Source organism: Silurus aristotelis (genome assembly GCF_946808225.1).
Source record: "Silurus aristotelis genome assembly, chromosome: 19".
Classification (NCBI taxonomy): Eukaryota; Metazoa; Chordata; class Actinopteri; order Siluriformes; family Siluridae; genus Silurus; species Silurus aristotelis.
Window position 1 is genome coordinate 13,193,777 of NC_139592.1, and position 15,695 is coordinate 13,209,471.

At 38.6% G+C, this 15,695-nt stretch overlaps 1 protein-coding gene and 1 long non-coding RNA gene across 2 annotated transcripts; both read left to right on the forward strand.

The window, feature by feature from the left end:
* Window positions 1–1,140: 1,140 nt before the first annotated feature.
* Window positions 1,141–13,410, forward strand: pcmtd2b (protein-L-isoaspartate (D-aspartate) O-methyltransferase domain containing 2b). The gene is made up of 6 exons (XM_083570224.1): window positions 1,141–1,460; window positions 3,066–3,424; window positions 4,677–4,779; window positions 5,248–5,419; window positions 10,314–10,437; window positions 11,461–13,410. Exons 2-6 carry the CDS (start codon window positions 3,118–3,120, stop codon window positions 11,937–11,939), a joined length of 1,185 nt encoding a protein of 394 aa, XP_083426350.1. The 5' UTR covers window positions 1,141–1,460; window positions 3,066–3,117; the 3' UTR covers window positions 11,940–13,410.
* On the forward strand, window positions 6,699–7,983 carry LOC310741900. The gene is made up of 2 exons (XR_014538093.1): window positions 6,699–6,784; window positions 7,720–7,983. It is a non-coding gene; the product is annotated as an uncharacterized lncRNA (long non-coding RNA).
* Window positions 13,411–15,695: the final 2,285 nt, after the last annotated feature.

The following is a 15,695-nucleotide window of genomic DNA, read 5'->3' on the forward strand; positions in this document are numbered from 1 at the left end:
CTATTTTAATATTTCAACCCAACAGAAGATATTGATTTATTTTTCTCGTAAGGGTCCCCTGGAGCATAGAGGGTTAAGGGCCTTGCTCAAGGGCCCAAGAGTGGCAGCTTGGCGATACCCCCGACCTTCCGATCGGTAAACCAGCGCCTTGTTAAAAGCGCTATACAAATATAAATAATTTGAATTGAATTAAATACACTATGTGACCAAAAGTATGTTAGACATCTAGCCATCACATCCGTTTGTGTTTTTCCCTAAATATTTCCCACAAATGTGTAAGCACACAATAACGCAGGACCTCTTTGTTTCAGTAGCATTACAGTCCCGCTTCACCAGAAGAGCCTAATCCCAAAACCTGTTCCTGTGCACAAACTGAAATCCATTAAAATATGATTTGCCAAAGTTGGAATGGAAAAAAAAAAATAAAGCGACCTACACAAAGCCCAATCTCAACCCACTAAACACCTTCAAGATGAATTGGTAGGCTGATTGCACCCCAGGCCTCTTCAGACAACCTACAGTAGGTGTCCAACCTCACTAATGCTCTAGTGGCTGAATGGAGATAAATATGCTATGCAACCGGGTTACTATTACACTGGTTGGTGAAGTCAGATTCAAGCCATTACACCCCCAGAACAAAAGGCTTCACCATGAAGCCTTTTGTTCTGGGGTGTAATGGCTTGATTTTGACTTTAAGTCTCTTGGACTGTTTTTTCCCTACATGCCACTGCAGTTTCTATGCCACGTGACCCCACAAAACGTTTTAATGAACAGTAGAAAGCTGTTCTTGACAGATTAAGGGCAAAATACTATGGGATACTTTGGGATAACGGTCTCTTCACAGTGTTCAGTGCCTGCGTCGGATTCCATGACAAATTTGAAACCGTTTTTTTTTTTTTGCCAAACCGGGAAGGAATCATTTAACTGAGTTGAATAGATTGACTCGATTTTCGAAACCGATTCAAATTATTTCAGCACTGAATTCAGGTGACGATTTAGTGCATGTGCTTCAGGAATAGGTTCAGGTACAATAAAGTTTGTAGTATGGTTGTAGGAGAGCCTAGTAAACAACAATAGCACGGATCTGATTAGATCAGCTGCGTCGAAAAGAAGATCCAGTTTCAGTTTCGTGTGCAGCCTTTTGCAAAGCAGTGCTGCGTGCAATAACGTTACACCTCGAGTGCGTCCAGGAGGATGCGTTTTATCTGTTCAGCTCCGAGTTCAATTCGGAACTGCTCGCGTTTTGGGGAAATCCAGCAGGCCAATCACAGGAGACGCTGACGGCCGTGTATGACGTGTGCACGTCGCGTCAGCTGTTTTGTGTTTACCTCGGATTGTATGGTTTTTTTTTTTCTCTCTCTCTTTGCCAGTCAAGTTCAAACGCTGTTGTTTTGTTGTATTTTAACATTTCCTAGCGAAATGTAGGAACGCGGCGAGTGCACGATCGAGAAGCAAAACACGTGAGTAAATACTGTTGTCGATTTCCCACATCGCACAGTGAGGGCAAATGGACGCTGCCATCGACAGGGTTGGCAGTGCCCCAGTCTGCGTGTGTTTGTTTATATATTTGTGCGTGCAGTAGCGCCAGTCTGATTTGTTTTTGTCTTTGTGCTTGGAAAATTTGCCCTCCTGTCATTTATATACAGATAACCTACGTTTCTTTATTTTACTGTATATTATGTACACTTTATCAGAGTTCATTTGGTTGTTGTTGTTGTTGTTGTTTGGTGTTGCTGCTGCTGTTGTTGTTGCAGTCGCTTTGCCATTGTAATCGCGCAAGTTGATGAATACAGCAGCTACGTTTGGTAAAGAAGCCCCACTTGTTTAAAAAGAAATGAAAACGTTTTCGAACAGTTTGTTACTGGTTTGTTAATTTTTTTTCTCCATTTGTTGTGCTTTTTTTTTTTTATTTATTATTTTTTTTTTGTGCTCCAAATAAAATCCAAAGTCTTCAGTCCTCAGCTGCAAGATCCAGAGGTCCTCGATGAACAACAATACATTAAATTCCCCTTAAAATGACTAAATTTTAGGGCCACAATATATATATTTAATTTTTTTATTTTTTTTGTTTATTAATGTAGAAGTCAAAGTAGTCCAGATTACTCCAACTGACCCTCTGTTGAACAGTATTTAGACAATAAACCGCTGATCTTTCCTGTTTTGTTCTGCCACACGATTGTTTTATGTAGCAGGAATTAGAAATATATGACCACACTTCAGCTGCATTGTTGAGCATAATGCTTTAACTGCTTGGCACTGTGAGAAATATCAGAATCATAAATTGTCTTTTCTGCCCAAGCAATTTGCAAAGACACAGGCATTGCTGCTGCGCAAATTCTTGTCCGCAATTCGTGTCATTCTCAGGCCATAGGAAAAGAACTGGTCGCTACCACATGGTTGTTAATGCTTAAGGCTTGAAGTGCTTTACTGTTCCATTTCTCTCCATCCTTCCAATTTTATTTCAACTGTTCCAAGACATTTGTTTCCTTCTCAAGCCGGGTTCAGAAAAATAAAGTGCAGTCGACCAAAAACAAATATACAAATGAAGCCCTCTGGTCTAAATGGGTTCTTGGCAGGATTTCAGACTTTGGACACAGAGGACTATCATTTTCCACTCTGTATTGTTTGACATCTAGAAATAAAAAGACAGACCAACTCTTCACAAGCGACAATAAAAGCAATTTGTGCCACGTTGGCTGATTTTTAGCATTGTTTGGCATTTGCCAGTTGAATACAAAGAGTTCCTCCAGGATTTATCAATTATATATTCAGGCTATTATTACAATATATTGAAAATATTGAACAAATGAAAAAAAAACTTTGCAACATTGCAAGTTGCAATGGAGTCCAAGTGTAAGTTGCACTTTCGTTATTTAAAGGAATATTTTTTTATATAAACTTTATTTGTGACTTTTAGAAAAAATCATTTAAAGACCAGTGTCCATATTTACTTTATTTATTGTAACTGTAATTTGTGTTGCTCTGATTACAGACTGTATATTTTGTACTAATGTAGTTTCTTTTCTGTTCTGTTCTATAGCAGTGTTTATTTTGTTTTCCCTCAGACTGTGTTAAGCCTCTGTCCGCTCTAACCCCAGACACACTCTTTCATTCACCATGGGTGGTGCTGTGAGTGCTGGAGAGGACAATGATGAACTGATCGACAACCTAAAGGAGGCACACTACATTCGTTCAGAGTTAGTAGAGAGGGCTTTCCGGGCCATCGATCGTGCTGATTACTATTTGGAGGAGTACAGGGACAGTGCCTACAAAGACCTGGCCTGGAGACATGGCAACCTGCATCTGTCTGCTCCCTGCATCTATTCAGAAGTGATGGAAGCACTGGAGTTGCTGCCTGGCCTTTCATTCCTAAACCTAGGCAGTGGGACAGGCTACCTTAGCACCATGGTGGGCCTCATCCTTGGTGAGTTGCCCAAGGCATCTTGAAAATAATAATAATAACAATAATAATAATGAAGCAAAAAGCTTTATTTGTAATTTCACTCCTGATATGTATGTTCAGACCATAAACAGTAGTGGTTCTCTGACTGTAGAAGGAAAGGTCTAGATGCACAAATAGGCTGGAATGACTGTGAAGTTGATTTGAGTTCAATTTGGTAAAGATGGGACAGATTGTGGTGGAGGAGTAACAAGAAAAATGTTTTAGCCAACCTAGCCTAGATGGTAGAAACACAATAGTGTGCCAATACGCCATTGCCTTTAAATAGACATATAATAGACATTACTGATCTGTATCCCTATTTATTACCCACACTGTCTATACTGTCTCACATTGTCTGTATAGTCTTGTATAGTCTGTTTTTGTCTTGTCTGTTTTGTCATGTATAGGTTTTATTTATGTCTGTACTTTTGAGAGTCACTAACAGCTGAAACCAAATTCCTTGTGTGTGTCAACACACTTGGCCAATAAACCTGATTCTGATTCTGGAAATAAGGGATAATCATCATCATCAAAGACATTTTAAAGCAGGGTTTGAAGTTTTTCTGGTCCACGAAGGATGTGCATCCAGTTACATTTCTTTTTTTAGAATTTTGCTGTTTCTGTTTACTTTGCGCTTTTTCTTCATTATACATACTGACATTCTTTATGTCTTAATGACAGTTAACAATCACATGCAGTTTTGCACAATTAGTTACCTAATAGCTATTGTGTTGTGTAGTCAGATTGCACTGTATAGTTTTTATATACACCATATAATAAACCATTATTTTATTTGTAGTGTTTTTAACAATGGACATAGTCCCAAAGCAGCTTTACAGAATTAAATAGATTACAATTCTATTATCATAAATTAGCCCCTATAAGTTTATCGCCAGTGCGCAAGCTGGGTGAGAACCAGGCTGAAAATTAAACCAAGCCTCATATGGGTGACACTGAATGGTCTATTAATTATAGTTCCATCATTGTTGAGGTTTTCAATCATTCATGCACCCCAAAGAGAGTATACTGTATTGTGCTATATTGCACCTGTTGCTTCCCTTTAAAAGTGTACACATTTGCACCGCAGTTATATATTTTTAGATATCTGTGTGCAGTGTAGTGTGAAATAGCCCTATTCTGCAACTTTTGCTGCACTGCACTACCACAGTTCCAATATTTTAACACTGTCTACATGTATATTTATAGTATGACAATAAAAAAAAATGATTTGCAGGTTCATTCGGAGTGAATCACGGCGTTGAGCTGCATGCAGATGTGGTGGAGTATGCCTACCAGAAACTCGACTACTTTATCAAAACCAGTGACAGCTTTGACAGGTAAACTATGAGTAAGAGTATATTTTAAACCTTTGCTTGGTATAAGATCCTGGCACAGTGCTTGTATGTCTTTTTTTTCGATCATGTCCTGTACACAATATATGCCTTTGTCAATGTATTGTTTTTTTTACATGCACATAAATTAAACTTTTAGTAGAATACAAAAGAGATATTTTTCATTAGTTATTAATGAGATTCAGTTCTATTTCAGCACTTTTTTTTAACAAATTAATAACATTCCATTTCCATCTAAAGCACAACTGCCTAATTAATTGAATATTAATATCGATTCTATTCTATGTAGGCTAATCAGACAAAGCAGATTGCACTAGAGCATATTGGTCTTGAAATAGTAATTACCACACCAAAGTTGATCATTTTCCTAGAGAAGCATTTCCTGCCATTTATTCCTCTTAAATTAGAGAAACACTTGCCATTTTTAATTTAATAATAAATGACTGTGTGTAGGTTTGAGTTCTGTGAGCCATCGTTTGTGGTGGGGAACTGTCTGGAGATTCCTCCAGAGAGCCGCCAGTATGACAGAGTGTACTGTGGGGCTGGAGTGCAGAAAGAATATGAGAACTACATGAAGAACCTGCTCAAGGTCGGAGGCATTTTGGTGCTGCCTTTAGAAGAGAAGGTTTGTACATACATGGGTTTATGGATTTAAGAAATGTTTGGCAGTGTGACAGTTCTGTTGCATGAAATAATAAAAAATTATATTTATAATGTTTTGCTAATTTCAACTCAAACAAGATGAAGTCAAATATCAGTTCTACCTTAAAGCACTTCTTTCAGTATGGTATCTTCCAATAGATGGCATGTTCCAGTCATTATTGGACAGTGAATAGTTTTTTGAGGGTGTAAACCTAAAAGTACTCTCTAAAAGTCTTTCTGCCAATGCCAGTTTCACAGAAAAAAAAAAGAACTGCTTATGTAGAAATAACCTCATTGTATATTCTATAACTCTGTAGATTCTTTGTTGTGTAAAACATACGGTACAGAGTATTTTTCAGAGTATTTGGTATGACCCCTTTTTGCTGTATTGACAGTATATTAACTCATGATGGCATGGACTCCACAAGGTTATGGTCCATATTAAATCAAAGAAATCCCAGTCTCGACTGTCAGTCACATTGTCAATATCATAAACTTACTTAGTAAACATAAAAAAATCTTGAATATTGTATAATGAACATATTGAACATTATCTATCTTTGTTTTCGGTATTGAATAACTTTTATTACAGTTATTTCCAGAAGAATTAAATCCCAGATTTTCAAACTTTTGATCTTCACTCTAAGTTAAATACCATGATAGAATTAGGTATCATAGCAATGTCAACAACGGTACAACAAATATTTGCAACCAGAACAATTCAGTGAAGCAGTGGGAAGGTTCGGAGGTGCCATCTGTAAATGTCGTGTGTGTTAACATTTAAATTTACCGCATTTGGCAGACACCCGTATTCCAAGCGACTTACAAAGTGCTTTGGAGTTTCCATTAATAAATACATTCTAAAACTGGTTCATTACAGACTGTAAATACTATTTATCTAATACTCTGTTTGAAAAAAAAAAAAATGGTTAGAAAGCAAATACGAAAATTGCTCGTTTAAGAACCTCTGAAAGATGGCCGTCTTTAGATGTTGTTTGAAGACTGCTATTGTCAAGCCAGACCAGAGAAGAGTCTGGAAGCATGTCTTGTCAGATAGTAAAAAAGTTAAGCAGCGGAGGGGGTGTGGTGTTGTGCTGGGTGAGATCAGTGCTCCAAGGTAGGGAGTGCTGGTCTGTTTTTGGCTTTGTAGGCAAGCATCAGTGTTTTAACTCGGATGAAGGCAGCTGAAGGAAGCCAGTGGAGGGAATGTAGCAGTGCGGTGGTGCAGCTGCATTCTGGATCAGTTGCAGCGGTCTGACTGAGTGGTCCAGTCTTGAGAAGACAAAGCACAAAACAAGCACCTGAGTGGCGTCTGTGGGGACAGAAACTGACAAATTCTCCTAATGCTGTAAGGAGAAATCAGCATGAGCATGTTTGACTTGCAATGTGTTAAGCTTCATCTGATGCTGCTCTCAATTACTAGGACTTGCATACTGATATTGATGAAAATGACTTTTAAAACTGCAGAATTAGCCAAATTAGTCAACAAAGCAGTCTTGTAACTAAGTCTTCTCTTTATGCTGCAATTTGCTCTGCCTGTCTGTTACAGTTTTTTTTTCTCCTTTAAATTGTCCAGCTTTAAATTTAGCAAATGATGGACAAGTTTTAAAAGGATACAAAAAAAGGCACTGTTACTTTGTGCTTATTTCTATAAAAAATGACAAAGCCAGCTGGTTTTTCATGTCCATGATGCCTGAGCATGTGCCCAGTAGTAGCCATGAGTATGCCATGATTACTATTCTACACCTTAATAAGTACTGCTACAAGTACTATTTAAATTCAGCATGTCATGCTCATGTCTGAACAGAAGTGGGAAAGTGAAGAATATACATGAAAACAAAATTATATAATTGCTTAAAATCTAGTGTAGGCAGTCCCCAAATGCAGTGTTAGTAAATGAAATAGTTCAACCAAGGGTTAATAAAATGTCTTTTTTTTTCCACTTAGCTAGTAAGGAAGTGACATTATTGACCCTAAACAAATAATAAGTCTGATAGTGAGACAGTCTCAGCTAGCATGTTTAACATTATTCAGAATATCACATTTGTGTAATGCCGATAAAGTGAGTACAACAGCTTAATGTTTGGAGAATCATTTCAAATGATAATGACTGACTGAGCCTGGCTCCCCTGTTAAAATGTCTCTAGGACATTGTTGAGAACAATATTGGTTGGGTTGTTTTTTTTTTGTTTTGTTTGTTTTTTTCTTGATGTGGCCTGTGTACTAGTACTGTGTACTATCTCTCCACTTTTTTCCTCTTCTTTTTTCGGCTTCTCCCATTAGGGGTCTCCACAGCGGATCATCCGTCACCAATTCCTCTTGTCCTCTACATCTGCCTCTTTCAACCCAACCACCTGCATGTCTTCTCTCACCACATCCATAAACCTCCTCTTTGGCCTTCCTTTTTTCCTTCTTCCTGGTGGCTCCATCCTCAGCATTCTCCTACAGATATACCCCATGTCCAAACCATCTCAATCACATCTCCCTCACCTTGTCTACAAAACGTCCTACATGTGCTGTCCCTTTAATAAACTAATTTTTAATCCTGTCCATTGTCATCACTTCCAATCTTTTTTACTACTATATTTAAAAATTTCTTTGCGTTTCTCACAGATCCGGTGATGTCAAAACACTAAACAACCGTTCAAAGGCACTAGGGCATCACAATTGTATATGATAAATATAATAGATAGTTGTTGAAAAGCATTTTCCTTTATTGGGTTTCCATGCTTCACCACTAGAGGGAGATCAAGTTAAGAAATTTGTAATTTAACCCATATATATATATAGCTGACTCAGGACAGTAAAATGAGAGAACGTTTCTTTAGAACCTTGCTACATAAAACAACATAAATCAACATAGAGCTACAAGAACAAAGAGTTAAGGACAAAAGTAAGTTGTCCTCGCCACGTTAAGTGCATTGTGTGCAACTTGGTGCAAACAGTGCAGGACAAGACGGTGTAGGACAAATAAACAAAGCACAAAATAGCGCCGCAGTAAACCTACTGTATGATATACAGTACAATGAGCAAAAGAGGACTGTATACAGGAGTGTACTTGTTAATAAACACAGAATGTAAACACAAAAGGTTGTTTTAAAACAGCAAAAATGGATGTGCAAAAACAGCATGTAAACAGTTATGTAGTTATAATAAAATAGTAATATAAAATGGGTGGTGCTGAAAACATGGATGTGGGAAATGTTAGTATTGTGTGTTTGTAGATTTGTAGCAGCTCAGTACACACAGTTGAGTAAGTTTGTGCGTGTGAGTTTCAGTTCCAGTTGTGTGTTGAAGAGCCTGATGGCTTGAGGGGAAAAAACTGTTTCATAGTCTGAATGTGAGGCCCGAATGTTTTGGAACCACTATCCTGATGGTAGGGGGGTGAGGGGTGTGTGGGGTCGTCCACAATACTGTTGGCTTCGCGGATTAAGCATGTGGTGTAAATGTCCGTGATAGAGGGGAGAGAGACTCTGATGATCCTCCGTAGGGTTTTGCCAGGCAGTGATGCAGCTGTTTAGGGGGGAGAGAGATGCTTTTCTCAGCCTTCTCAGGAAGTAGAGATGCTGCTGGTCTTTCTTGGTGATGGAGCTGATGTTGAGTGACCACGTGAAGTTCTCCGTCAGATGAACACCAAGGAATTTGATGCTCTTGACGATCTCCACAGAGGATTTATCAATGATCAGTCTAGAATGGCGCTCTGTGCTCTCCAAAAGTTAACAACCGTCTCTTTAGTTTTGTCTACGTTCAGAGACGGGTTGTTCGCTCTACACTAGGCTGTTAAATGTTGCACCTCCTCTCTGTATGCTGACTTGTCATTCTTGCTGATGAGACCCACCACGGTCGTGTCATGGGCAAACTTGATGATGTGGTTTAAGCTGTGCAATGCTGCACAGTCGTTAGTCAGCAGAGTGAACAGCAGTGGGCTGAGCACAGAGCTCTGAGGGGCCCCAGTGCTCAGTGTGGTGGTGCTGGAGCTGCTGTTCCTGATCCAGACAGACAGGTTTCCCAGTCAGGAAGTCCAGGATCCAGTTGCAATGGTGTTCAGGCCTCAGCCTCTCTATCCGCTGCTGAGGGATGATTGTATTGAATGCTGAACTGAAGTCTATGAACAGCATTCGTACGTATGTGTCCTTATTGTCCAGGTGGGTGAGGGCCAGATAAAGGGTCATGGCAATTGCATGGTCTGTGGAACGGTTTGGACGATACGTGAACTGCATGGGGTCCAGTGAGGTTGTTAGCTGGGTCTTGACGAGCCTTTCAGAGCACTTCATCATCATGGGTGTGAGCGCGACGGGACGATAGTTATTGAACAGGAGATTGTAGACTTCTTTAGCATGGGAACAATTGTCGTTGTCTTAAAGCACGTAGGAACAACTGTGCTGCTCAGGTTGATGTTGAAGATGTCAGTAAAGACATCCACTAGTTGTTTTGGAAATTCCCTGAGCACTCTGCCAGGAATGTTGTCTGGTCCAGCAAACTAACATGGGTAAACTCTGCATAGAGTTTTCCTCACTTCAGCCGTGGTTAGACAGAGCACCTGGTTGTTTGGAGGAGGGGTGGTCTTTCTTGGCTCCACATTGTTCTGCACCTCAAACCGGTTGTAGAAATCGTTCCTGGAAGGGAGATGTCACGGTCACAAGCAGGTAAAGTTGTCTTGTGGCCAAATCCATAAATCCAATAAAGTTTGACTGTTCTGTGTCCTGTGCCTTGTTTTTACTGACACACTGGAGCGAGTACAATCTTCTGATCAGCATACAGCATACAACCCTGAGTTGAGACAGAACTGGGTTACATGGTTATACAGTAGGTGAAATGACCGTGCATGTCTGCTGCAGTCATTTCACTTCTAGTCATGGCTTACTTGTCTTTCACAGTTGACCAAGATCACACGCACGGGTCAGAACTCCTGGGAGACAAAGAAAATCATAGCTGTGACTTTCGCTCCTCTTGTGCAGCCCAAACAAAGCATTAATGGAAGAGGCAAGAGTGTACCACTACGTGAGTAGACTGCTACTACACTGTCAGCCGATAGAATGATTACAAAGATAATATAAAATTATTTGACATTTAACAGTGCATTACATCATATCATCACCGTTTTTAAGTGAAGACATACATGAGTAATATATTTTTACTATCCAGTTTTTAACGGCTTTATGATTTGATAAAAAAAAATTATTAATACTTGATTTTCCACTATAAACGATATACTGTGTTTTACATATGCATTCACAATAGAATTGCTTCGCAAAGCAGCTTTACAGAAATAAATAATTATGAATATATGGTTTTATTTGAATATTACATTTTACATTTTACATTTTTAAATCAATCCATATACATTTATCCCCCTATATGTTTATTCCTAATGAGCAAGCCAGTGGTGACAGTGGCACGGAAAAACTCCCTGAGATGACACGAGAAAGAAACCTTCAGGGGAACCAGATTGAAAAGGGGAACCCATTTTCATCTAGGGTTTATTGTTAATATATATATATATATACTTCAGAAGAACAAGAGTGAATGCTCACTGCAGCTTGTGTCTTTTTTTTGTTTTCAAGAAAAATTAATTTTTATTCCAGGTTATAAACCGAACAAATTTTGGCTGGGAAAGGGCAGAATGCTAATATAAAACACTGTAAAATCCTTATTAGTAAAACAAAAACATTAAAGATATTAAGGCTAGAATTCTGGGAAACGCAGAACATTTCACATGCAAAAAACAATAAATATATTTAAAATGTTTGAAATGTTCAAAATATATAGACCTAGGTTAGAAAATGCTTCTTTTCACATTATTGCAGATGATTCATATTTACCTGTTGATAGTCAACGGTTTTGTTAAAAAAAAAAAAAAAAGCATTACAGTGCTTTGCAAAAAAAAAAATATATAATAATCATATGTATTACCTCATACAATAACAATTTTCATGATTGGTGCCTCATAGTTCTGGAGCTGACGCAAATATAATTGGATAACTATAACTGTAAATAGTACACATGCAATTTTTTGTGTTATAGCCATTTTTGAGGTGCGAACCCTGCAAGATTTGGCACGCATCTCCATCCGCCATACCTTGCGCCAGCCAATGGAGATGACAGATGACCATTCCAAAAGGCGGGTATCATTCCCTGGAGCTCGCGCCATGCACCGGTATGGGCCTCGCTTCGAACGCCGCCGTTTCTGTCGCCGCTTCTACCGCCAGTGCATCAGCTCTACCATCCTTCACGAGTCCATGATGCCGATGGCCACAGATGACTGCAGCTACCCAGGAGGAGTGGAAGAAGAGGAAAAGGAGGAGGCTGAGGAGGAGAGAAACTTCCACCAAACAGAGGGAGACCTGCAGGAAGAGGATGAAGAGGAGGAGAGTGCCACTGGTGAGTTAGAGGAAAAAGTCAAGCGAGCTGAGGCACCAGTCAATCTTCTGAGGCAGAGGATCCTGGGACTGCCTTTGCCTGAGCCACTCAAGATGTACCTCTTGTATTATCGTGAGAAATAAGCTCACGAAAGTTAGAGTCTGTAGGCTACAGTGAATTTTAAAGGACCAGCTCACGAGTCCACCCATATTAAAATCATTTCCTGTTTTCCCACTGAGACTAGCTGCATTCTGGGTGCATGAAGAACTCATGTGTTTCTTGCACTTCCTTGTTACTACTTGTTTGGGCAATTTCTTTGAGGCTCTTCTGTGATTTCTGAGTTTAGAAACCCTAGACCCATTTTACAGTGAATGAAAACCTGTACATCATCTTTATGAGGCTGCTGGACTACATCACCTGACTGACAGCAGCATTAATTTTTGGAAGCTTGCCAGGATTGGCGTGGTGGATTAAACCATTTGTATATTTTTCTATACGCTTATGGAAGATCTTTATTGTTGATCTTCTTTCCTTGTTACAGACTCCTCTTATCGTAAGGCACTATCATAAAGTTCCATTTGCAAGTGTAGTGCTACTGTGCACCTGCATTTTGTTGTGATATGTTTCGACACTGTATGCTGTGCAAGTCCATTTATATTTGGGGATACAACTACATTTTAAACGGTCATTGTGATGTGAAGTTAAAACAGTTGATAAGATGTTTTGTGTAGATGCATTGCAATCATACATACATGAGATGCTTATGTTTATGACATGGAAATATTGTCTAGAGCAGTGGTTCTTAAAATGGGCTCTGGATAAGTATGGTTGTGAAACATAGCTGTGGAGGGGGTCTATGTGTTTATTATTTATTGACAAACCATAGTGTAAAGTCATTTGAATCTAATTGGTTTAGTCCAGATCAAACAAGTAGGTTTATAAATATGAGCCTAATACAGGCCTTAAATGTTAGTTCTAATGAGAATTCTGGAATAAAAAAAAAAAAGCTTTTAAAATATACATTACCATACACTTTTTAATAAATGTGTTTAAATAAATTTGGAGAACCACTGGTCTTGAGAACACATGAACATGCTCGCCAAGATACAAGATATATATATATTTTTTTTTTATCCAAAACTAGTTTATATGTATTTCAACTACATAGTATTTATATTTTAAATGTCACATGAAGTGCTCAGAAACTGTCCCTACTCAGGAATATTCCGGGGTTAATTTTCAGAGAGGTATTTGAGTTGACCAAAAATGATATTAAAAATTATATAATTTTTATGACCAAATCCAGACAAGATTATTCGATTTTGTACTGTGCTTACTGTAAAATAGACTCAACACGTAGAAGTAAAACATCTCTGGGTTACCATGCTTGCTTTGCTACTACAGTGTATTTCCACTATTTTAAGTACTTTTGTTTTGTTCTTTTGATTATAGACACATACATGGATGCTTAATGGCTCCTTAATTTAAAAGAACTCATCATTAAAAGCTGCCTATATGCCTGAAAACAGCATATCTAAATAATAACTTGAAATGCTTGTGAGAATTTAGGTCATGTATAGACTTTCAATAAAATTTAGTTTGCCCTGGCAATAACTGATGAGTTGTTTGTGAATGTATGCTTTGTTCCTGCGCAGATGCTGATGAAAATACTTTATTAGTCAAAGCGGTAGTGTGCACACACCATTACATGAGCATCAATAATGCTTTCCAATGCATGCAAACAACAATGCTAGTATGATTTAAGGCAGCGTGTGACCTTACAATTGACTTTAAATTGTACTTCAGTGTCAACACTGGGTTTAGAATTATGTTCCTTTTTTCTTCCAAAAAATAAAAATAAATGTTTAGTGCTTTGGAAGGCTAATTTAACTGTGCAGCAAATGTTATGCTAGGTGCTTAGTTTTACTGTCGAACCTGTAAGCGTATTGTTAATTTTAATTTGTTTTCTACTCAGTTTAATTCGTCTTCAGTAAAGGCTTTTTCCTCTTCAAGCCTGGAAACACTGGGCACAAGAATAATAGTTTATCAGTGGGCAATGTGCTCAATGCCCTTTCACACCTAGGGGGCAGTTTATCATATCCATTCTACCTGCTGTCACATTTCTGGGTGCTACGAAGAAAAAATTAAACACAGTAACTGGTAACCCAAGCTCAGGATTATACTGTAGACCACAGAGCTGTAAGGAGAACCTGCCACCCGTTATACTGTTATTGATTCAATGGCACTTATTACTATATTTTTGAATAATTTAAAAAAAAAGGTGATCTGGCAACTAGCCACACAATCACATTCACAGGAAGGACAATGCTTGTTAAAGACTTAGTGCATTCAACATCAGAACTGCTTCTAAGCAGCTTCTAAAATGAACATTTCAAATCCTGAGTGTTCATTCAGATCTGTAGGAATCCGCACGGTCCTGATGGAAAGCTCTGATCCTTTCGTTCAAACCGAGAACATGCAAAGCTTTCTAAGCTATGCCTTGAGATGGACCATAAGTGCAAAACAACTGGAAATATGGAAACAACAACAACTGCAAAGCAAATCATTAACTCAAATTAGAAAGAAAAGGTACGATTGCATTTTCTGAGACAGAATTCTTTGATGTCAAACCATAATAAATGTGATCTTTTCATAAGGATCTAAACATTTATATGTTACTGTCAGATTGAAAACATATAGTGAAGAGTAATTCTTTCTTCCTGTAGGTGTGTGCATATTCATGAATACCCTGCAAAAGATGACAGCATTACCTAAAATAACATGAATATATGAATGAACTTTTATTTATTCATTTTTTTTTAAATTCAGCACTAAAGAACTTCTAAATCTTGAAAAAAGGAAACTAAGCTGTCACTTTAACATGCATGCCCATACAAGCTCAGCTAAGTGCTACAGCCATCTGCACCCTGGCCCATGGACCACTTCTACCCTGAATAGCTGATGTGCCAGAAACCAAGTGATCTCTGCTTTGCTGTCTTCCATACAGTGCTGTGAGGTTTAACAACAGTGTGAAGGCTCACCCCAACAGAACATCAAAAGTGGAAGACTGCCCACTCGATGGCCCAGCAACCTCTGTTCTTCTAGCTGAGGAGAGATGGTCAATACAAGGGCCAGCATGGATTCAGCCATGTTTTAAACTGCCCTCTTAGAAGTCATATCTGCCAAATCCATCACCCACTACTCTGCATGGTTTCAGTAGCTTAAAGTCATATATTTGTAGTTCTCTGCCTCTGTTTGTGTTATAGTAAATATCTCATAATTACCATGTGACTTAGTCTTTTAGAGCAGTTGTCCCCAATCTACCGGTCTGTGGGTCAATTTGTATCGGGGCGCACAGCAAGAATACATAACTTACAATATTTCCATTTTATTTATTATCCAATTCTGAACGTTGCTTTATTTTGGAAAATTACCGGATTTTCTCCGCCACATCTGTCTATGCCTCACTCTTGATGCTTGTCGAGATGCTTGGCCTCTGTCTCAAGTCTTACCTCCACTACCTTCTTAATGGGGCTGCTCTGGCCGCTAACACATAATACATTACCGCTCATTTAAAACCCCCAAGCTAGCACAATGAACAAAAAACAACACAGTGGATTCACGTTTATTATTATATTTGGAAAATACCAGTTTTTATGTCAGTCGTATCATACACCTTAAAGGCCGGTCCGTGGGGCAAAAAAGGTTGGGGACCGCTGATTTAGAGCATAATATGAACACTTGATCTCCCAGTGAAAACTCACCCAGCAGCTTATCACTCTGTTAGCCAGCCAGGACTGATGTTCCTTTACCTGGAGCAAATTATAATTGGTTTGTCCTATGACCTTAACTCAGTATATATTGCAAATTCATTCTTACTCTGTGAAGTTTCCTCTTTC